Below are 23,746 nucleotides of genomic sequence, written 5' to 3' on the forward strand. Positions count from 1 at the left end.
ATCCCAGTTACACCTAGCATTTATTGATGGGATTTGCTTCCTGCCAAAAGAGCAGCAGCTACTGCTTCCTTTAGGATGTGGCTGAATGAAGACTAAACAACTTTTCTCTGGGATAACCTGTATACAGAGCCTAATAGTTATATGACACAGTAAAGATCTAAATACCAGATAAATCTTTATTTGTGAAAGAGAAGAGATGGATTGTTTACCTCCTTCCCAATCCTACAAAACACAGTATTCTCTCACTTTAAATCTGCCTCATGGGAGAACAATCTTATTGACAGGCCATAGTCTTTTCTGTTGAGACTCATGGGAGAAGCAGAACTCCAATATTTATGTGCGTCTGTGCTACTATGAAAAAAACTAATTGAGACAGCAAGAGGAAGTCTGCCTGTCTGTGCAACCCAGTGATTAGCTCACTTACTTGGCAGGGACAGAGAAAACTGAGTTCTGGTACCTCCAGCACTGATTTTGTATACTAAACCATCATCAGTAAATAAAAAAACACCCTAAGAAAGGAAGAGCTGATGTCACCAATGGGGAGAAGAGCTCAAGGTCCAGCAAATTTTTAAGCATCAGGATAAAGTTGCACATTCTTTATTCTTTAAATTCTTTACAGTGCTGAATAAATCTACCAACCTTTTCAGCCTGAGGAGCATATTCCTTAAAGATGGGGCTTCTGCCTGCAGAAAGGTGCTGTTGGCTGGCCAGGCTCCAGTTTGAAGATTGGTGCCTAGAAGAGAGAAGTCAAAAGGAATCAAAACCCACGGTCATTCTCAGGGGAGCAACTAAAACTGTCCAGTTCAGTAGAAGACCAAACTTCTGCCTGCTCAGAGCTCTCTGAGCTCAGGAAGATTTGGGCAGCCATTGCAACTCTTTGTCCTCTCTTGGACACTGTTTCCAAACAAAACTTTGCCTTTTCATAGTTTTGACTATGATTTTATATATAACACATGCTTGTTAAAAATCTGTTGAATTTTCCCAACACAGACTCTTGGCAAAGTAGTAATTTCTTCTACCCAGCCTTAATGGCCATGAGGGAAGGAATTTAAGGTATGCTGGCACAGGCAGTGAAGAGTACAGTCTGGAAGACCTTTCAAAGAAAAGAGGCTTTCATGAGTACTTGCCTACGTACTTTGGAAAAAGGACACATTTTCATACACACTAGAATACACGTTTGCATTAACCCAAGCAAACTCTTTGAACTCCTTAGATTTTATGAAAAATATGTGCTCAAGAATAGCACAAAAGAGTGGAAAATAGATGTAATGATGGAACTGCCTCCTGTCATTTAGAGTTTCAAGGCAGTTAATGATGAATTTTCAAAGAGTAAAATGAGAATTTATAGCAGCAATATAGAAACTTACTCCCAAATTTGATAGTAAAAATCTTCAATTTTCTGTTTGAAATGGTAAAAACTGTACTTCACTAGAATCAAGACTTGCTGAGGGTAAAATCTCTTCCAAGAATGTAAAACTTGAGCTACTGCACAATTCAGCAGGTCTGTAACTGAGGAAAGGTACACTGAGATAAAAAAATCTAGTGATTCATTACTTTAATAAATGAATGAAGAGTGAGAGAGGGCACACAAGTAAATTAAGCATATATATCATATGAAAGAGAATTAATGTTGAAAAAGAAACCATCTCTTTTATAGACAGAATGAAACTACTGAATGTAAATGTGAATGTGAGTATCAGGAAGGTGAAGGCATATCCCCAATATCTATAAAATAAAAGAAAAATATTAATTCCAATAAATTTCTTTCCAAACTTTATGTTTACTGCAGAAGTACTACATTTGCTGCAGCAGTGAAATACATAACAGTCAAGATCTCTTTGGAAAAACCAAAGGAACCAAAGAAATTATCTTAGTTAAAAATTTAGAGCTAAGGTTAATGGCATTTTTTAACAGATAAGTATTAATCCCTGAAAATATTTATTTTGGAAATGAAGTTAAGTTTATATTTTTCTTGAATTTGAAGTTGCATAATTATATTTTTATAAAGACAGTTATTTTTCATTAATGGACCAGTCAACAAAAATTAATGGCATTTTCTGGAATTTTTCCCATTAGAGCAATAGGTCTGTTGTGCATTTAGGAAGATAGTGTGGGTGAGACATTCTGGCAGTCTGATATTAAGTGTGGGTGTTAATATGAATATTTTAAAATGTTTCATTCTCAGTGTAGCTTATTCCCTATTGAATATGTAGATTGTAGTGCTCAAAAACTGAATATATTCTCTACGGAAATGCTGGCTGTCCTCCTAATCTGACCTCTCACAGCATGCCATGCTTGTGACTTTGCTTTTATGTGTAAATGCAAGCTATGATTGCTTTCCAATTTCTACTTCCTCATACAGAAAGCTATTCTGAAAGACATAAATCTTTGCTGAATAGATTGTTTTGAAAAGGTGCTCAATATATAAACAGTATTGCATGTATTGAGTATCTGTTATTGAACACAGGTACTGCAGGCACAAGGGTGACAGGCCCCTGTGGGCACTAATGGGCCTGACCATCCTCACTGGGGCCCCCACCAGCCTCCTACCTAGTGTCAAGTTCTTCTGTTGAAGCAGTTCCTCTGCGAATATCAAAACTTAACATTTACTGGTGAAGGATGTGACTGAAAATAACTTCATTGTTTCACAGAGTGCTTTAAAATAGATTGCATCAGGCACTGAATCCCATGTTTCCCCAAATTCCTGTGATACAATGGGATACTGTGTCATTCTTCTTTGGCCTAATCTTGATCTTCGCCATGCAAAGGAAAATCTGTAGATGAGTCTGAACAAAGTGCAGCAAAGCTTGTGAAGGGTCTGGAGCACGTGTCTTATGACAAGAGTGTCTGAGGAAACTGGGATTGTTTACTCTGGAGAAAAGGAGGCTCGGGGAAGACCTCATCAATCTCTACAATGACCAGAACGAAGGCTGTAGTGAGGTGGAGGTCAGCCTCTCTTCCCAGGTAACAGCGATAGGATGAGAGGAAATGGCCTTAAGTTGTACCAGGGGAGACTCAGATTGAGTATTTGGAAACGTTTTGCCTCAGAAAGAGTGGTGAAGCACAGGTTGCCCAAGGAGGTGGTGGAGACACTGTCTCTGGAGATGTTCAAGAAACAAGGAGATGTGGCACTGAGGGACGTAGGTTAGTGGGCATGGTAGTGATGGATTGACCCTTGGGCAAGATGATCTTAGTTGTCTTTTTCAACTTTAAGAACTCTATGATTCTGTATTAGAAAGCAGGAAAGTAGGAAAGACATTCAGCAGAACGAGGAACTGAGCTGATTTACCAAATGACCCAAAGACTGGAAGAGATGCAGTGCTTCCTCTAACAAGTGTGCTCTGCTTCAGTGTTTCCTGATAAACTTCCATGTTTTGCTGGCATTTAAAGATGCTGTTATTTAGTATCTGAGTTTTCACAGGAGCAGTACAGTAGCTGTGATCCGGTTAGATGGCAACTAAATATTACCACATTCAACATCAAAGCCCCTAGTTTTTTTCTTTTTGACTGAATGGTGTTTCTGTACTGCCATGCAAATCTTGCTTCAGTGATTCACAACAGTACTTCTTAACTTTGAATCTTTCCCATCCCAAAGAATGCTTTTGCAGTTCACTGAATTAAAAAAAATACAATCGCAAGAATGGAGGGGGGACAATTTTGATGCATTCTCCTCTCATTCCAACGCTAAATGAACTAAATAAACGAAACATTTATTTATCGCAGTTCCCTGAAGCGATAGAAGCTCAAATTCCCCAGGGGCCGAGCAGCCGCTGCGGCACAAGGATCAAGGCGGACAGGCTGCTGGAGAGGCTGTGCCATAGGACAGCCCGGCACTTTTCCCCGAGGGGCCGCTGCCGAGCAGCCACGTCAACCCACCCCCCCTCAGCGGAGCGAGCCGGGCGGCGCTGGTTGGCGGGGAGAGGGGAAGCGGCGCGGCCGGAAGGGGCGGCCTCGTCGCCCGGGTGACAGGAGGCCGACATTGCGGCGCGGGAGGTGGCGGCGCAGCGCTGCGTTCCGAGCTTTGAATGAGGGGCGGCCGGAGGCTGCGAGAGTGGCCGCCTCGGCCCCTGGCGCTCCGCGCCTCCCGGAGAACCCTCCCCGCCGGAGCAGGTGAGCAGGGGAGCTTCCTTCGCCGCTGGGTGCCCGCTTCCGCCTCGCGTGCCGGAGGGCCGGGCCTGGGCGCCTTCCCGCCGCGGGCAGGCCCTCTCGGTCCTTCCTAAATAACGCCTTTCAGCGCCCCGACGTCCCGGCTCTGGGCCGGTGCTGCCGCCGGGCGTCGTCCAGCGGCGGTCTGCCCGGCTCGGTCTGGGGAACGCGAGGCCCGCGGCCACCCGTGCGGCTGCCTGTTGGAGCCGGGACGGCTCTGCGCGCGGGGTGTGCCAGAGGCCGGGACCAACGTGAGGGGCATGGGAGGTTTGGCAGCCAAAGGAACGGAAGCGTCCTGTCAGAGCTGCGGGGTTTAGCCTTTTTTCATTGGAACTACAGTGCGTGGAGCTGCCTAGGCTGAAGTTTTTCTTTATTTCTGCTGGCTGACAAACCGTATAGAAATGAATGTGAAAGTTGTACACTATGGCTTTAAAGGGCTACGAATCTCTGAAGGACACACAGAAGTGAAATGCTACCATCTGAATTCTGCTGGCTCCAGGAAAAGCTTGGCCCTTGATATCTGTGGGATAGGGGGTCACTTTCTGGTTATGAGTTTGTGATGCCTCTGTTGAGCATCTGATGAGAAACAACATGGCTGGTGCTTTAGACTTATTGTGGATACACTGGAAATAGCAGTGAACTGTGTGAAGGTTTCTCCAAGCTGTCTTGTCCTGTAGCATATTTTGATTGTAAATAGTTGGTGCTTGCTGAGACATCAGGTGTTACTGGATGACATTGTGGCAGTAACAAGAAGAGTGTGTTAATTTACTGATTTTTGGCTTTCAGCGTAGGTGTGGGTAACAGAAGTCCAGGGTGACCAATGAAAACTGGAGTAGAACTGGGGTCTCTTGAACTCTGGTCTGAGAACTGTTGTGCTGCAAAGGGGTTTACATGAAGTAGTGTGTTATGTCGAAGACTTCAATTCTGAGCAGTGATGGTGTAGTATCATGGGATTGCACAGATTCCATCTTTGTGTTCTGTGTGCTGTTTTTTCAGAGGACAGTAGCATATGCAGATAGTGAATTTGACTGTGCCTAGTCAGCGAATGTATGTTTTCTGGCTTAGTTAATGTTGTCTTAAAAAAAACAGGAGCTGAATCTTCAAGAGTTGATCTCTGGTGGATGAGGGAAACGCTGTTGATGTAGTCTACCTAGACTTCAGCAAAGCCTTTGACGCTGTCTTCCACAGTATTCTCCTGCAGAAGCTGGCAGTCCGTGGCTTGGACAGATACACTCTTGGCTGGGTAAGGAACTGGCTGGAGGGCCGGGCCCAGAGAGTGGTGGTGAATGGAGTTAAATCCAGCTGGCGACCGGTCACGAGTGGTGTTCCCCAGGGGTTGGTGCTGGGGCCTGTCCTGTTTAATATCTTTACTGATGACCTGGATGAGGGCATTGAGTGCACCCTCAGTAAGTTTGCAGATGATACCAGATGGCTGGAAGTGTCAATCTGCCTGAGGGTACTGAGGCCCTACAGAGGGATTTGGATAGGTTGGATAGCTGGGCTGAAGCCAATGGGATGAGATTCAACTAGACCAAATGCCGGGTCCTGCACTTTGGCCACAATAACCCCAGGCAACGCTACAGGCTTGGGGCAGAGTGGCTGGAAGACTGTGTAGAGGAAATGGATGGACCTGGGGGTGTTGACTGATGCTAGACTGAACATGAGCCAGCAGTGTGCCCAGGTGGCCAAGAAGGCCAATGGCATCCTGGCTTGTATCAGAAATAGTGTGGCCAGAAAGAACAGGGAAGTAATTGTCCCCCTGTACTCAGCACTGGTGAGGCTGCACCTCGAGTGCTGTGTCCAGTTTTGGGCCCCTCACTGTAAGAAAGACATTGAGGCCCTGGAGTGTGTCCAGAGGAGGGCAGCAAAACTGGTGAGGGGTCTGGAGCACAGGCCTTATGAGGAGCGGCTGAAGGAGCTGGGATTGTTCAGTCTAGAGAAGAGGAGGCTCAGGGGAGACCTTATTGCTCTCTGTAACTACCTGAAGGGAGGTTGTAGTGAGCTGAGGGTTGGCCTCTTCTCTCGTGTGACTAGTGATAGGACTAGAGGGAATGGCTTCAAGCTGCGCCAGGGAAGATTCAGGCTGGACGTTAGGAAATCCTACTTCTCTGAAAGGGTGGTCAGGCACTGGAATGGGCTGCCCAGAGAGGTGGTGGAGTCACCGAGCCTGGTGGTGTTCAAAGAGCGTTTGGATGTTGTGTTGAGGGACATGGTTTAGCGAGAACCATTGGTGATGGGCGAATGGTTGGACTGGATGATCCTGTGGGTCTTTTCCAACCTTAGCAATTCTATGATTCTATGATATTAACATGATAGAAACTATGCTCAGTTTCTTGGAGAGGAAGGGTTGAAATGAAGTGTTGTTACTATGGAGTTTTTATTGATCTAGGAGTCGTAGGTCTAAAAAAGAAAAGTTTAAGCTCTGCTCTGTTAAGAGTGTCCAGGAATAGTTTAGGAATGGCTAACACATTCTGGTTTTCTGTCTTTAATTAGAGAGACAAAATTTAGTTTTGGCATCTTCTGCAGCTCCTTGTGGTCTTGAAATATCTTCTTGGGCTTGAGCACCGTGGATGACTGCCTCATTCCTATTAATCATATTAGTCTTCTCTCCTGGCTTCCTCGTAATTTCATGTTTGGTGTGCTTGCACTGGAAGATAGAACGTCAGAATTAAGACTGCAGTTTCTTAGGGACAGCCCTCTAACCGCATGTAGGCAGATAGAGGAGATATTTCCTGTTTTTTTTCTTTGGATTCTGCTTCTCTCCCTATTGCCATTGTAGGATGGCTACAAGATTGAGTCACGTTGCCATATAATGAATCAGTTTATCAAAATGAAAGGTATAATCATTGTTTTTCCCTTCTGCCTCGGTGTTCCCAATATTATGTTTCTGTATAAAGCAATTAAAAAGAAAAAAAAAATTGGCCTGGAAGAGAGGAGTGGAACCTCTTCATTAGGCTACAGGATCCTGGTTACTCTCTGAAATGCAGATGCCGGTTGTGGCTTTCAGTACCTGACTGAATGCCTTTTTGAAAATACACTGTGCATCTTGTAGTGTACACAACTGGGAGGAGGCCTTTGTGCTTGAAAAGAAACTTCTTTTTGTTTTTTTAGCTCTATTTACAATTCTTGAGGTTCCATCTCCCTGTAAACCTACTTGGTCATCTCTGAGCTGGTGTGATGACACTGCTTGTTTAAGATTTTATACAACATGGACTTTGAGAGGTACTATCCTTGCCACTGAGACTGCACTAACCATGTGGTGCTCACTTGATTTTTACTGGTTATTTGTTCTAGTGAAAACATTCTGGTTCAGTGATGCTTTGTGGTTTTGGTTCTGACACCTGCGAGCACTCAAGGGTATCTTAGTCTTTTGTATGAGGAAACGGTCGTGTTTTGCTGAAGGAGGGTGAAGCTTTTCTGTGGTTACTCATGAGGTTATGCAGTTGGTGGGGGAAACATTTGGTTTTGGTGAAGTTATTTTTAATTTAGTTTAGACTGTTTCCCTCGGTTAATTATCTATATTTAGTGCAAGTAAATGCTGCTGTTTCCAAGCTGTCTAAATTCCAGAGTCACAGATGAGCTAATGTGAAAGAAAGTGCAATCAATTCACAAAGCAGTGGTAATTGAAGGCAGAACTCCCATTCTGGCCATCTTGAAACCTGTTCTCAAACTCTATCAAAACAGAAGGCACAGCTGCATGTTTTTTGCTGCCCACAGGACTGTGTTTAGCCAGTGTGTCAAAAACCATGAACTTATTTGCTATCACTAGTGTTAGTACTGCGCCCCGTGTCCCGCTTCCAGCCCAGGTGTGTTCCTGGCACACTGCTGTTCTGGTGGTGCTGAGGGCCATGCCCTGGCGGGAAGAGCTGCTGCCATGATGGCATGGGCAGGGGGTGGCTGCCGTGTGAGCGGTGCTGGGTCGCATGCAGCCCACGGCCCGTGGGTTGGACATGCCTGGTTTAAGTAGTATTTGTGTGTGTGTGTAATTAGGTATAAAAGAGGAAGTGCTACTGCAGGCAACAGGGTTGCTTCTTGTATAGTGATGGCTAATGAAAAACTTGTTTATTGCACTTTGGTTGCCTAATGGCTGGGCTGCGCGTGCCGTGCTGCAGGCAGCCTGGTGGCTGCTGTTAGTGAGGGCTGGATTGCCAGAACCTCTAATGCTGCCAGTGCTGACAGCAATAAGTGATGTAGAAATGTTTCGGTTGAGTAAATTTCCGGGCTTTCTATCCCTTCACTGTATTAGTTTTATTGATCCATAAAATGTTTTCAGGGGTTAGTTGCCCTGTGCTTCTGACGTGTCTCTAATGTGTTTAACATCTTGCTGCCATGGTTAAATCTTTTCAGCGCATGCCTTCCATGTGAGCAATTGCTGTAACTTCTTACCAGTAGAAGGCAGTATGAGCTATGTTAGCCAAACTCCTGCTAAACTGGGGAACTTCTACAAAACTGTTGCACTGACTGCTAATATTACTTAGGATTTGTGATTTAATTATTAATATCTTTTTTTATTGGAGCTTAGAAGTTCAGTCAACAGTAAGTCTAATAAATGTTATACATCAGAAACAATCTCGATAATGGGAGGAGGAAAGCTCTATCCCATTTTACCAATGGGAAGCTGAGGTGTGAGGTGTGAAATGCACAGAGCTGTGTCAGGCTGACAACTCAATCAGATTTTCTGAATTTTAGCCCAGTGTTTTACCTCTGCCTCCATCTGTTAAGAAATGTTCCAGGATTCTTGCTGGAGTGCTGCCAGTCTGTGTTCTTTCTTTGTGCTGTACGTGGCTTTGTATCTTTCCAGTGCTGGAAGAAGACTGACAACAGAAAGAGAATGAACGCTTTTGTTTTACTTAACGAGTCTAATGTCATTGTATCAGATGTATTCACTTTGCACCAAGCTCAGAAAATACAAAGGTTCCTTGTACCTTTGTGTTTGTCCAGTCTGAATATGAAATGATTGCTCTTTTAATTTTAGGTAGTGCTGTCCTTAGAACAATAATCCAAATGCTTTAAGTGCTGTTTTAGAAGCCTGGGTGTAATGCTCTACTTGTCCTAATGTGTAACCAAGTGGTTGGTTTAAGATTTGTTTTACATGGCTTGTAACATACAGCTGTAATTAATTCATACGTACCACTTCATATCTTAATTAGCCTTATAAAAGCTAGATGCATTGATAAAAGTACTTTTTAAAGCTGACTGATATTACTATGTCTAGTTATTCTTTCTTGTTTCCAAAACTGGGAGTCTGACAACTTCCTGTGTTGCAGGGTTTAAGCTAATTGGGAAAGCTACACTTAAAGTTTAGAGAACAGGAAGGCACATGGTACTTTCTGTCTTGAAGGGCTTGGTGCTGCCATAGTTAAAGTGAAATGCAGCTCAGACGTGAAGGCAGCACGTGGTGGTGTCTCTCTCCCGCTCATTCAGCACAACTGATGATAGCTGTGGTATCCTGCTCAACAGACATGTGGGTGATATTGGAAGTCTGTTCATTCATGAGTAGAAATGCCCTGGGAAAAATGCATTGATTTATGATGACTAATTCTTGTCAGCAGTCAACTTTTTCCTGAGCTACAGCTTGGTAGTTTGGCCCATAATTTAGTGGTTACTTAGATGCTTCAGCCTTCTGTTCTACAGCAAAAAAGGCCCATTTATTTGGTAGTGACCCTGTATAATTTTTCAGTAACAGTAATTCCTCTTCTGGGCTGTATGTGAAGTAATATTTCTAGTACCATACTACTACAGTGTTTAGTGCTAGTTAAGATATCTAGCAAATGAACACCAATAAAGTAAATCTAAGCTCCGTGAAGCTCACAAATACCATTATGTACTTTTTAATAAAATCCTCAGGGCAATATTGGAGCAGCCTACCTAATGATCCACCTTCCTGACTCTTCCTAACATAAAGCCTGGAATAATTAAAGTGATTTAAATGCCATAGCATATTTGAAATCAAGCTGTCCTTCCATGGAATACTCATGGCCTGAGGAAAATGTCACAGGGCTGCCTTCTCTTCTCACCAGGAGGTATGTTAAAACTTGTGAGACAAAATGTTATTACAAGTGTAGCTGTATATAATTAAAAGCCATTTGTGAAGCCTAATCTCTTCTTTCTTACTCTGAAACGTTCACTTTTAAAAGAGAGAAAGGGAATCCTTGCATATTATTTAAGGGATCCTTGCATGTTATTCCAACTTGTTCTACACCTGCTTGAGGAGATCTGTTGAAATAAATGCAGTATGTTGAGTTTAAATTAGATTGCCACACTGACACTTAAAAATAGCAGCCAGCGTAAGTGGTTCCAGCCAAAGATCAATTTTTGCTTGTCTGAGTTTCCTAGCACGATCTGGTTGGGCATAGGATCACTGATGTATCTAGGAGATTAGTTTGTGCTGTAGTGCATATGGGATGAACAGAATCTATCACTTCTGATGAGTTTTTCAGTGACACTGATATGTTAAAATAGAGTGTTTGGTCTCATCACGCGTTTCCAGTTAAAATAACTAAACTTTAAGCAACCATTTTGAGTTTTCACTCAATGTCGATTTCATATTCATCTTTTATTTACATAGGCAAGATTTGGTTAAGGAAGTATGAGCTTTTTACTGGTCATAATTCTTTTCTCCTTGCATTGTTAGTGTTTGAAGTACATGAGCTGTACAGTCACTGCCACTGATAGCAAGCACTGAATTCAAATTGTATCTTTACCTATCATCACCTGCAGTTTCTTAAAGAAACTGTGTAAAGGCTGTGTTTATTATGTGCTTGTATTATTTATATAAGACTTTTATACAAGTCTTTCAAGGCTTGTCAAGGGCTTGGGGAATATGCCCTATGAGGAGTGACTGAAGGAACTGGGGCTGTTTAGTCTGGGGAAAAGGAGGCTGAGGGGGGACCTTATTGCTCTTTTCCAATACTTGAAAGGTGCTTACAGTGAGAGCGGGGTTGGTCTCTTCTCACTGCTGACAGGTGACAGGATGAGGGGAAATGGCCTCAAGTTGCACCAGGGGAAGTTTAGGTTGGATATCAGGAAAGACTTCTTTACAGAAAGGGTTGTTAAGCACTGGAATAGGCTCCCCAGGGAGGTGGTTGAGTCACCATCCCTGGATGTGTTTAAAAACTGTTTGGATGTGGTGCTCAGGGACATGATTTAGCAGAGGGTTGTTAGTTAGGGTAGTATGGTTAGGTTGTGGTTGGACTCGATGATCTTTAAGGTCTTTTCCAACCTGAGCAATTCTATGATTCTATGACATGTCCAGGTAGAAGACAGTCTCTGTTCCAGAAACCTTTTCCCTTATTTAGCAGTTATGTAACTTCACAGAATGCTCCCTGTTTATGATCAACTAAGGAAATGGGCTTTAAGGACTATGTAAAGGTGTATAATGTGCTACATCTAACTTTTTTTTTCTTTTGCAGGAAGGGTTTCTCACCATGGCCATAACACAGTTTCGGCTCTTTAAAATCTGTACTTGCCTGGCAGCTGTGCTTTCTTTTATTAAAAAGTTAATATGCAGGTAAAAGTGTCTTAATTTGGTTACCTTTTTCTGTTTTAATTACAGATTCTTTCTCTTTTTTTTTCTTCTCCCTAGCACACACATCTCTTTCCATAATTCTGATTTTGCTACTAATTGTGAAACAATTCAGACATAGAAAACAAGTCAAATTCGTTCTTTAATCTGCCTATTCCTTTGAAACTCAAGAGTCTATGTAGTGTAGTTATGAGTCAGGGTATTTTGTGTTATATTAGCTTTAATGATTAATGTTTTCTGAATAGCTGTGACAGGGTTTAAAAATTGTTTTTTAATGCTGTCCTGTGTCGAATGAAAATTGTCCTCCAACTTTAAATACTTAAAAAGTATTCAGTGAGTGGTATTTTGTTTTGTAGTAGTTCAGTTAATGGCAGCATCCACCTGGTCGTCAGTCACTGGGCTTTCATTATAAATGTGACTGATTCTCATCCTGCTTTGACAAGAAACAGTTTATTGAGACTTCTGGGTTCTTCTGCCTGATAAAGATTCATTCAGATGTTCAGAGGACAGTGTTTAAAGTTCAAAAGAAATTTTTTTTCCCTCCATTTTCTTAGTGAAAATGCTTTATGCCTTACGACAATAAGCAAAAGCACTTAGTGTTCTTCTGAGTTGTGAACTCATGAATACAGAAGTGTAGTGTCTTGAGGCATTTTTTTAAAAAAACAAGTTTTATAGTTATATAGGGTTCATTAGGAGGCTTTCATTCATTCCAGCTCTCTTGAAGTTTTAGTAAGATAGATTTTAATGCTGCAAACAACTTCATAGATGTTAGCTTTAGTTTTGTAACTTGAATTTTGAAGTAAATTAAGAACACTGGCCCTTCAAGTTCCTAAAGAAGTAAAAACACTGAGTTTCTGCAGTATATGGACCTTTACTGAAAACATGAATTGTTTATAAGCAGATAATTGTTTAGTAGATGTATTGACAGTACTTTCTTCTTTTCCAACTTCTGAATGATTGTAATACTTGAAATGAGCAAGTGAGAAAGCGTTTGGGAATGAAAAATAGTAGAACTCTTAATAACAATTTGTTGAAAGAATGAAAAATTCAAAATTGTCACATAGGCAAGTAAGTGGATCAAGTTGTGTCAGTCCATTAACCACAGGTATTTTTTCATTTTAATGTCAGCTGTGGAGCATAGTTTAATAAATCCTGTTTTCTTGTAATGCACCCCTGCTTATGAGTATGCCTGATAACCAGCAAATGTGATTGAATTAAAATGCACATTTCATTGTATGGATATGAACTAGTACCTATTTGGGTTGCATAGTTTAAATTAGTTCTTAATTTTAGCAAGTGGTTGCAGAGATCCTTCACCTTTCTAGTCAGCATCAAACCTACACATCGTGCTGGCAACTGGTCAGATTTTTTTTTTAATGAACAATGGCCTGCTTTAATCCTCTGTTTCTAACAAATAAGTAAAAAATAAGATTAAATTTCATTCTGTAAGATCTCAAGTTATTTTCATGCTGTGGATAAACATGGATACTGCTGAGTAGTAAGGGTAAACAAAACCAAGAAATGTTGAGCCATTTGACCTTCAGAGCATTAATCAATATCTTTCTAATGTTGGTTTGGAGGCAGCTGTTCCTATGAGCATGGTGTGCCCTTCCTAGAAGGGGGAATGGAGATATGTAGCCTTCTTCAGTGCTGCTGTGTGTAGCATACTCTTTCCTAAGTGGTACAACAGAAGACGCTTCTTCCATCCTTCATCCTTGTCAGCATTACCATTTTTGCTAGACTGGTGTTATAAACCACTAGTTGGAGTCACTAGCTTCACTTCTGGATCATTTCAGGAGGGAGTTGTATCAGCTGAAGTGCTGGCTTAGAAGTGTATTAAAGACAAGCATGTTGTACAAGTTTAAAGAAGGATGTTTCTAGACTTGGGTTTCTGATAGAGACATCAACAGAATCAAGTCAGCGTAAGAATCAGAAGTTCCTGGTGTGTTTGAGGAGGTTTTCATTTTTCCTCTAGTCATGTAACTATTGGAGAAGATTAAAACAGATCTCATATGTTTGCATATGTAAAGGCAAAGAGGCCAAAGGAAAAATTAAACAGTCAGAAAAATGCATTGTTGTTGACACGACATTGTTGTTGCAGTAGTAGATTACCGTTTGTATGAAGACATCATTTTTTTCAAGGACATCATCTGAAAATAACGTTTAAATTTGGTTGCCAAAGTAATATTTTTTATTGGGAACCTGCTTGGGGATTGGATCTGTGTGCATACTACATAGCATGGAGTTTTGATTGTACTCTGTCTTGGTTGTCGTATAGTTGGTCATAGCTTTTTCAGTTCTACATTTGTTTTGATTTCTTAATGTAGGGGAGACTTCAAGACTGCTAGATGTCTGTAAGCTTCAGTCTTAAAGACCTGAAGCAATTATGAGGGCTGCTCTGAATGTAATGCCTCTTTATAATGTTTGCCCACGACATCAGGGGTGGATGTTGGTCGTACAGCAGTAGAGGCTGAACCTTCCCACCAGTATCCCATTACATGTTGTTGCTGTGTGACAGATAGCAGCAGAGGGGCAATCTGATGAAATGGTGTCTGACATGGAAGTGCATATAAAGCAAAGGTGTGACATTGAATTCCCCCAAGCAGAAAAAATTGCACCCATTGACATTCTTCAACACTTACTGAACACTTATGGGGACCAAAGAGTGGTTGTGAGCACAGTGAGGCAGTGGGTGATGCATTTGAGCAGTGACAACAGTGACAGTGGGTCAGCTCCACTGGTACAGATTTTTATAAGTGTGGCATGCAGGGTCTTGTTCATTGTTGATGAAAAAGCACAGCTAATGATGGTGACTATGCTGAAAATTAGTATTTTGTAGCTGAGAATTTGCTCTATTGGATAGTGTTGTTGTGCTCTTTGTGTTGTATTACTATAAAGATTTTCAGGAACTTTAGTAGATGAAATTATGCTGGGTTCCTCTTGAGGAAACCTTTGTGTTTCAGTCTGTCTTTACTCCTAACCTATGTCAGCTTAAAATAACTGTTTCTAAGTGGGCTAGAGTTAATTATATCAAGTGAAGATTTGATAATAGCATCTGATCTTTCTTATGGAAGATTCTATTGGGCCTAAAGTAGGAAAAATGATAATCTTACCACTCACCAGTATACAGTAGAGCAATTACATGCAATTCAGCTCTTCTAACATGAGGGTGGAATGTTCTGTGGTGGTAAAAACTATGGATGTGATCTCTAAATGTTAACTTCCCTGCAGGAGTAGCAATAATCATGTCTTCACTCAGCCATGACCATCTTGTTATAGGAGTTTGCACTTTCAGGGTCTGAATTCCATCCTCTCGTGCTAGAAGGTTTTAAAATGTAGCACGTCAGCTAAGAATATTTTAGGTGTTACTGTGGTCTTTGAGTGTTGCCATTAAGTAAATATCTACATCATTTATTAGCAATGCATTAGTGTTTGTTTTCAATTAAAATTATTTGATACAATTCCTGAAAAACTCTTTTGCTGAAAGAACATTCTTGAAGCAAATGTACTGAACAGAAGCTGTTGAATTGTATAATATTGTGCTCTCTCTGTTTGGATTCTAAAGGGAAAAGTGCTTTAGAGGGGCTTTAAATGAAGCAGCTCAACAAGCAGTTAGTTAAACACAGATCAGGAGAGGTATTTCTCAGCTTCCAGTGGAAGTGGTTACCTTTGAACTAATCTAGAGCTGTAGTATTTGCCTCTTAAGCACTGACACTCTAAAAATTATAACCAACTGTATGCAAATAACTGATTAAATATATCCCTTTTCAAACAGTCATGGAAACAAAGGAGAAGCAACTCTTAAAGAAATATGAACAGTATATTGCACTTTGATATTCTTGTGAACACAACTTTAGTTTAGGAATGAAATTCCTTTGTTTTGCAGTCTCTGACTAGCAGTTAATACTAGGATAGGTTAAGCACTTAATGTTTTAGCCATGACTGCAGTAGTGCTGTTCTCAGACTTCCTTTTTTTTTTTTTTTTTTTAAACTTAGTGCTCATGTTTTCAGAGCTTGGAGGAATCCTACATTTTTCTTTCAGGTCTGGAAGAGGGCGAAAGTTAAGTGGAGACCAAATAACTTTGCCAACAACAGTGGATTATTCATCTGTTCCCAAACAGGTAATTGCTTCAGTGGTAGGTGACTTAACCATTTTAAGTGATTGTCCGTTATGCCAATCCTACTGTCTTAGCAAGATACAGTAAGACAAGTTTTTACTTGCAAATAATATTAACTTTTACTGTTCACTTCTGCAGCCAGAAGTAGAAGACTGGTCTTCATGGGATGAAGATGCACCTACCAGTGTGAAGATTGAAGGTGGCAATGGTAATGTGGCAGCTCAGCAAAATGCTGTGGAACAAATGGAACCTGATTATTTTAAAGATATGACACCAACTATAAGAAAAACTCAAAAAGTAGGTATAGAGCTTTCAATTGTACTTACTGAGGGCTTTAAGATAGGCTATAAGTAAATTGGCAGCCTACGTACAGTGCTTCAGGCAAAATTGTGCTGTCCTGTTGAAGTGAGGATACTAATCTAACCTATCCACTTAAAATGCTGATTCTGACTCAAATGTGATTCTAGTTTGTGTTTACATCTTTTGTCTTAATGTTCTTGGAAATTTATGATGAACCTCATAGTCTGAGTGTTACAGGAAGTATAAAGGTGAAAACCCTCAGTTCAGTTTTAGTTCTGAAAATAGAACCTCTGCACTAAGCTACCTTTCATACCTTTCATTTATTTCAAAAGAGACATTGTGTGTCCTGCTCATAGTGATGTTTGACATAGTAACTGCTGTTTCAGAAACCAGTGGTTGTTTTGCCAGTTATTGAGGCAAATGGTATTAGGGAGCTGATATTTCAAAATAGTTTGCTCCTCAAAGATCAGATTTTGTTAGGGAAGCAGGACTGAAGGGTGTCTCCACAATAGCATCCATACTATTAACTTTTTTGTTTTGTTTCTGTATTGAAATGTTTTAGTTAGATACGTACAGGTCTTTGAGTTGATTGGAAAACTTTTTGCACCAGAACAAGCTGCCCAGAGTGGTTGTGCAGCCTCCTTCTCTGGAGGTTTTCATAACTCAACTGTATAAACCAGAGCTGTGACGCTTTGAGCAGGATGTTGGACCAGGACCTCCCAGGTCTCTTCCGACTTTGATTCTCCTGAGCTTCTATGAACTGGAGATGACACTTACCCACTTGTTTCATTTAGCCTAATTTGCCTCTCCACTGCTTCTAGAAGACATAGATGCCCAATTTCTTTTACTGTACACACACTCATATCTGTGGGTAAGTGCATGTCTCGAGGTCAAAATAGATGAAGGAAACATGATCTTAGCAACCATGTTAAACTTGTTGACATACCTTTCAGGAGGAGCGTTAGTGCTCGCTCTTCTGCCAAATTAGTACAGAGCTTTACCAGTTGATGGGATAGTAAGTTGCATTTTGACTGTTGAAGCTTAGGTTGTCTGCACAGCAGCGCTGTTGATGAAGATGAGATAGCTTGTGTTCTAAAGCAGTATAGTTGTTCAGAGAGCACTACCCCCAAGCGTAGTATCTTGCTTTGACCAATGATGGAAGTGGGGTTTCTCCAAGGAGTATCTAATGTAATTAGTAGCTCATGAATACTGATGAGATGTGCTAGTTGGATCTTGTTTTGTGCCCTTTCTGTGTTTTAATGCAATGTTTTCGTGTGACTTAAGTAACAGCCAGTGGGGAGGAGGAGGGAGTTCTTGTGTCTTGTGCATTTTGCTTCTCCTTCTTGCAATTTGATTCAGCTGTACAGCTTCCAGAACCTGAGTAGATTTGAGACAGTGCGGTATTGTATGGTTTGGCCTTCATAAGCACAGAGCTGTATGGTCACCAGCGAATCTTTGACCTATCTCTTTTCTTTTTTTCTTTTTTTTTTGTTTTTCTCCAGATAGTTATTAAAAAACGAGAGCCTTTAACTTTTGGAGTTCCAGAAGGAAACACAGGATTCTCTAGCAGATTAGCAGCTACACAAGATATTCCATTTATTCACCAGTCTGTAAGTGCACTCAAAATATTCATCTGTTATTTGACAGGTAAATGGCTGTTCCTTAGAAGGAACGATCTGTCTAAGAATAGTCTGCATTGTGGGGAGCAAAAGGAATAGTTGTGGAATAAAATAAACTCTTTTTAAATTGAGTATTTGGTTCAAAGTAATGAAGTGGTTGATCTAATTTGAATTAACTTTCTCTATTGTGAAGCTTAAGAGACCAGTGGTTAAAAAGTAGGAAGCTTTCAAGTGCCTCTTTACCAGCAAATCTTCTAAATCAATGGACTATACATTTTTTGGACTTTACACAGTGAATTCCTAGCAAAAAGAAGTAGGAGTTTTTTTTTCTAGAAAGCCTCTGGGTTATCTTAACTTTATAATCTTGTACCCATTTTTAACCTTCTCCTTCTGCCTTCTCCTTCTGTAGTTTGTCTTTGGAAAGTCTTCTAATTTTACTCCTTGACAAATAACATCTAGAGGGAGATGCTCACTTTCTTCTGCCTTCTTTAGCAGTGTTTTCTTCAACACATTGGACAAAAGATCCAGACAGACAGCAGTACTGAATGGTCATAATGCTTTCTTGGACCGTCATAATGAAAATAATTTAGTACAGGACTCTGTTGAAGAAAAACATCACTCAGAGAATAATGGACAAATGTGGATATACATGTTGGTTTGTCTGTGCAACTTCCAGAAATTTTTAATGCCATCTGCTTAACTTGTCTTCTTCTTTCTAAAAATGCACTGTAGTGCTTCCTTCTTTCCTTTGTTCACCAGCAAGAGACTCAAGGTTTATGCTAACAACATAAAGACAAAAAAATCAGTTTTAGATTTAAAACTTAGATTAGTCACATAGGTGATAATCCAAGGTGTCTCAAATATTTCTGGAAGTCTGAAGCATTAAGGTTACAAATAAGTGTTTTTTCTACTTCTGTTGTCCATGTTGTTAGAGCTTTTCTTGCTTTGTTTCAGCCTGAACTGGGAGACTTGGATACTTGGCAAGAAAATACTAATGCCTGGGAAGAAGAGGAGGATGCTGCCTGGCAGGCAGAAGAAGTTCTTAGGTAACTGAAAATAATGTAGCACAACAAACTTTTTTTTATGTTGAAGAATCAAGTGTAGGTTTGTTTGTGATAGTACTTTTCTAGTTCTCTGTGTCTCACAGAACTAGTGTGAATATCTTACCTGTTTTCTTTTTCTGCTTGCTTTTCCCTTTTAAGAAGTTGAAAGAGTACAAATGGTAACAAGATACGGATTGAATTTAAGCTAATTGCATGCAATGATTTGAATTGGCAGTGACTTCTGTTAACCTGTTTTATTCCTAGCTTTAATATATAGCGATATAATAGTGAAAGTTATGTGATATCTGGATGATGTTTTTTTGGGGGGTTGTTTTTCTTCCAAGACTGCCTTTTCCTGTCAGAAACATCAGCAGGCTCAGTAAGATCTTTAATGTCAAAACTGCAGTCAGGTGAGGCTATGGTGTACCAGACATAGTCAATGAAAGGCAATAAAAAAATCCTGCTTTCTTGGACTGGACTGGGAAATGAAATAACTTTAGCTGTCTGCAGAGGCTGCATTGTATTTTTGTGAAATCTTGCTATGTTCCATTCAAGATTTGTTTTTAAGACTATAAAAACAAGTGATTAAGCTTTCCCAAGCACAGATTTCTCTCAGAGAATTTACCTACTACTAATAATGTAGTCTGTGCTTGTGTCAGTATATTTCTGGAGTGATAAATTGTCTGCCTAGTTGATTTTCATGACATGGCCAAAGGCGTCTTGTTTGCCAATGGTCATGTTCATGCTCTAGAATACGAGTGAGGGACCACTTATGTGGGAATAGCAGTAGTATTTTCCCCCCAACTCTTGTTTTTCAAATTTCTCATCTTACCTGATAGGCTGAAATCTTTACAACAGCTTCTGACATATTTTTACTATTGAAAGGCTTCAGCTCAAGTTGCGAACTTTCAGACTTCCTACTCTGCTCCACTAAAAAGTATTGAACTTCACTTGCTTTAGCAGGGAAGTATACGTGTCAAATATTTCAGGTAAACAGAGCATACTTAGAACTGTCCATTTTGCCTATCTCTTGGCCTGCAGTGAATGGCTACCTCAATACAGCTGATGATTGTGTGAGTTCATCCCAGCTGTGTGAAGCAAAATGTTTGTTCTATTCACAACACACTGAGTTAGTGTTTTTCTTTAACTGAGGAAAACGCTGGCTGATTTTTAGCAAGATTGGTAGGAAATACCTTCTGGGTTTACAGTCTGTCTTGCAGTAGGCACCTGCGGTGTAGTTAACATCCAGAGTTTAACACATAACTTTAGTACATGACAGCCCTGGCTCTGTTTTTCAACAGACCATAGTAAGGAAGTGATCTAGAGTATATTCTTAATGCTAAGAGGCTGAATCTTGATCTACAAAATGATCTGAAGATTTCAGACTGCTGGTTGGTGAACAGTGTTCCTGATGCTCCACAGTGGTAATGCTGACTCCAGCAGTGCTTCCTGAGAATGGAATGAGTGTGGGTCTGTGTGTGTGGAGGGAGGACATGAGGGTCTCCATTAGCTAGCTCTGTCTGGGTACCTGTTGGTGCTCAATATGCAGAAGTGTCTTAGAGTGGAATCATTTTTGTATAGCAGTGGAGTGCTGCACAACCATGCAAAAATGAACTGTGGTGTGTTAATAGCAGAGAAGACTGTACCTCTGGCATTCTCTGTGGTGACTTGATACACACATGTAACTGTTGGACTAAGTATATGTAGTAAGCCACATGCTTCCAGAAAGTTAAAGTGTGCTGAGGAGTAAGCTATGTAACCTGAGAAGTTCCTGTTGTTTGTTCCCTGCTGCCCAGCAGGTTTTGGGCTGGTTGCACCAAAACTTTCCAGTCAGTGGTTAGTCAGCATGGTGAATGCAAAGCTGAATTTTCATTTTTCTTTACAATTAGTTGAAGTTCGTTAGAACTTGGTTACTTCTGCAAATTGTAGATGCCCATACGTACCTTTAGACTTTATAATACCAATTTTTTTTTTCCAGTGGCAACAGTTAACCTAAATGCTCTTTGATTTAGAAAGTAACCAGGTGTGTAAAATGTCCAGTGTGTGAGAATAGTTTTTGTGCTTTTTAAAATTGTGTTAAAATGCAAACTTCCATCTGAACTTTAGAGTCATAGAATCCTTCCAGTTGGAAGGGACCCTTAAAGGCCATCTAGTCCAACCCAATGAACAGAGACACCAAAATTGCTGAACTCCTTCCTTTGGAGCCAAGTGAGTCAGTTATGGTTGTACTTTGTCATAGGCTCTCTATTGAGAGATGATCCTGAGAGGTAGTAACTTCATGTTGAAAACAAGTAGGAACTTTGGAGTGGAGATCAGTGAATAATTACCAAGTGATGGAGCAGTGGAAAGGAAATCACACTGTGGTATGCTGCATGTATTTATTCTTGGTGACTTGATATCACCTCCAGCAGATCTCTACTCATTTGGACTTAATGAAATCTAGTAAAATTACTCAGCCAGTAGAGGGCATGGAAACCTCATACAGGAATTTGTATAGTGTTCTGTGTTGTGCAGTTCATGGTGGTGGGGAAGAAACATGATCTGCTGTGACTTTCCTTACTTTGCAACAGCAAATGCATGGAAGAATTGCTTAGCATTTCATGTGGCTCTGTGGAACGTCACTGTATCTACGTGACTCTTCCCTCCTGACTGGAAGGTGTAGATCTTGATGCAAGTTACTAGCTTCTTCCATGGCAGCAGGGCAGTTTATTAGAGAATAGGAGAACTTCTGGCAGTTAATTTAATAGCAGTACCTCTCCTTCTACCACTGTCAAACACAAAAATAATATGTAGTCTTTGTTGCTGAAATATTTTGAATTTTTGTGTGCTCAGTTTGTCCATAATTGAGAATCTACCAAAGCAGGTTGTCTCAGTGCAGGGCAGCTTTAAGTTTTCTGTGTTTTACACAGTAGGATGGATGTGTGCAGCTAACAGATTTGAAAGTAAACTCCTTACCCCCGTATCTATTAGATTTCTTTATTCTCTTTTAATGACCTGTTCTTCATTCTTACTGAATCTTTATTAAATTTACCCTTTCTGAATTAATGATGCTTTCATTCTTCATTTTTTTTAATTGTAAGTCACACTGCAAGCAGCTTGGCCATTTTTTTCTCTTATAAGGAGAATGTTGACTCCGTGCCACTCAGTAATGTGTTGTAGCTGCAGATGACGGAGGCAGGTTGTCGACTTCCCTTTTTCCTTTTTCTGTTCCTCACTCTTGGAAGAGAAGTGGAAATTGGAAGCTTGTTTCTTTAGATGGATATTCTGATCTGGCAGCTAGTAATGTTTGCTGTTCAGCATTATTTCTTATTGCTGCTATAAAAAGATACACAACTGAAGACTTTCTTATTATTTTCTACTTCCTTAAAGGCTATTGTTTATATTTTTATTGAACAATAGAGCACAACACAAATCCTGAGCATGTGAAAGGGAATATTAAGTAACCTTATCTGATCACAAGGAAGACGTCTATAGCAGTTGTGTATATAAAGGATGGCTGCAGGTGCTTCTGCTGGCGAAAAGGCAGGGCACAAACTTCATGTTCTGAGTTGAATCATGTTGATCTGAATTTGAAAAAAATGGGTAATTTTATTACTAGACAGATCTTCCTAATTAGTTCTAGTTTGATACTTGCACTAATTCACTTGATCTTTGAGAATCAAGTTGCTTTTAGATTGTAAAGTATTTTGAAGAAATATTACTGTCTAGGAATAGATTAACCTGAGAAAAGGACTTGAGCGTGATGAAATACCAACTCTTCTGAGACTAACTACAGTTGACTGAGGCTCTGTTCTTTATTAGTTATAATAATGTATTTATTGACTACGCTGAAAATTGGACTCCTTTTCTTCAGCAGTTCATTTTTTTTTCTCTAATTACAGGCAACAGAAGTTAGCAGAAAGGGAAAAAAGAGCAGCAGAACAACAACGAAAGAAAATGGAGAAAGAGGCCCAAAGGTTAATGAAAAAGGAACAGAACAAAATTGGTGTAAAACTCTCCTAACAGTAACCAGGCATCGGTGGAAGGATTCCACCTCTACAACATGCATATTGGCATTAATTTAAGTATTTCCAGGACTTCAACACACTGCTTGGTTTCAATGCATTCTTCAAGTCATCTTGGAAGCCAGAATTCTCCCAAAATATCTTGAACAGGTACAATATTAACAGGTAGTTCTTCAGGGGAAAGAAAACACACACACACACACACACACACACACACACACACACACACAAAATCATGCCTTGATGGAATGATATTTCCTACAATAATTCTATTCCAGTACCCTTCTTTGCAGCAAACATGATTGAGCAAAAGCAATTGAGAGACGCTCTTAATGAACAGCTCGAGCCTAGGGAAAAGAATGTAAATATTCCGTGGTGGGGAATCTACTGTATTGTCTGTGCTTACCTGAAACATGTAATTAAACAGTTTTAAAGAACCCTTTGCTTCCTACCTGATATGAGTGTCTGCTTTTTCCTTTTTATTAATAAAAGTATTTAGACATTTAGAATTATCCATTAGAAATCATACTGACCTGTGCAGAAGAAAAGATCTTGTTATGGATGACCTTAAGTGTACTCCTGGTAGTGTGTGCTTTGGTGGAGGACGGGTTACAGATGAGCACTTAATAGGATTTCCCATCTCTTTGTCACTCGCAGCTTCCTGTGCTGCTATGCCTATTGACAACACTGCGGTGGCTGCAGGCAGCGGCATTCTGCTGGTCTGTTACAAAGGCAGATGTTGTGAGCATAGGGCAGTGATTCATTTCATTTGTGTTGGTAATTTTGCATTTCTAGCACACTGCTTTACTTCCTACTTTTAGTAGAAATACAGACTTCATACTCATTGCATAGGTAGTGTAATTGGGGAAAAAAGTCTTCTTATTAATAAAGCTAGTGTGGAAATTCTCAGTTCTGTTAACAGTGTTTCTCAGATTCCTTCTGCCTTGGCAGAGAGCTGAATGAATGTCGGGTAAAGATCAGAGCAGGGTTT

General features: G+C 40.4%; 1 protein-coding gene across 3 annotated transcripts; it reads left to right on the plus strand.

Moving 5' to 3' along the window:
• The first annotated feature begins 3,953 nt into the window (after nt 1-3,953).
• On the plus strand, nt 3,954-23,211 carry EBAG9 (estrogen receptor binding site associated, antigen, 9). 3 transcript variants are annotated; one of them, XM_046920567.1, is made up of 8 exons: nt 3,954-4,110; nt 9,994-10,169; nt 11,559-11,656; nt 15,714-15,792; nt 15,928-16,086; nt 17,592-17,699; nt 18,663-18,754; nt 22,633-23,211. In XM_046920567.1, exons 3-8 carry the CDS (start codon nt 11,574-11,576, stop codon nt 22,751-22,753), a joined length of 642 nt encoding a protein of 213 aa, XP_046776523.1. In that variant the 5' UTR covers nt 3,954-4,110; nt 9,994-10,169; nt 11,559-11,573; the 3' UTR covers nt 22,754-23,211. The 3 variants fall into 3 exon arrangements, with proteins under 3 accessions (XP_046776523.1, XP_040534577.1, NP_001026120.2); XM_040678643.2 differs by lacking the exon at nt 17,592-17,699; NM_001030949.3 differs by lacking the exon at nt 9,994-10,169.
• Nucleotides 23,212-23,746: the final 535 nt, after the last annotated feature.

Source organism: Gallus gallus, chromosome 2, assembly GCF_016699485.2.
Source record: "Gallus gallus isolate bGalGal1 chromosome 2, bGalGal1.mat.broiler.GRCg7b, whole genome shotgun sequence".
Lineage (NCBI taxonomy): Eukaryota > Metazoa > Chordata > Aves > Galliformes > Phasianidae > Gallus > Gallus gallus.

Bases quoted from the DNA above. Each gene is read 5' to 3' on its own strand.
- EBAG9 (XM_046920567.1), top strand. From the start codon at position 11,574: ATGGCCATAACACAGTTTCGGCTCTTTAAAATCTGTACTTGCCTGGCA. The intron at 17,700-18,662 runs GTAAGTGCACTC...GCTTTGTTTCAG, and splicing joins TTCCATTTATTCACCAGTCT to CCTGAACTGGGAGACTTGGA. The intron at 18,755-22,632 runs GTAACTGAAAAT...CTCTAATTACAG, and splicing joins CAGGCAGAAGAAGTTCTTAG to GCAACAGAAGTTAGCAGAAA.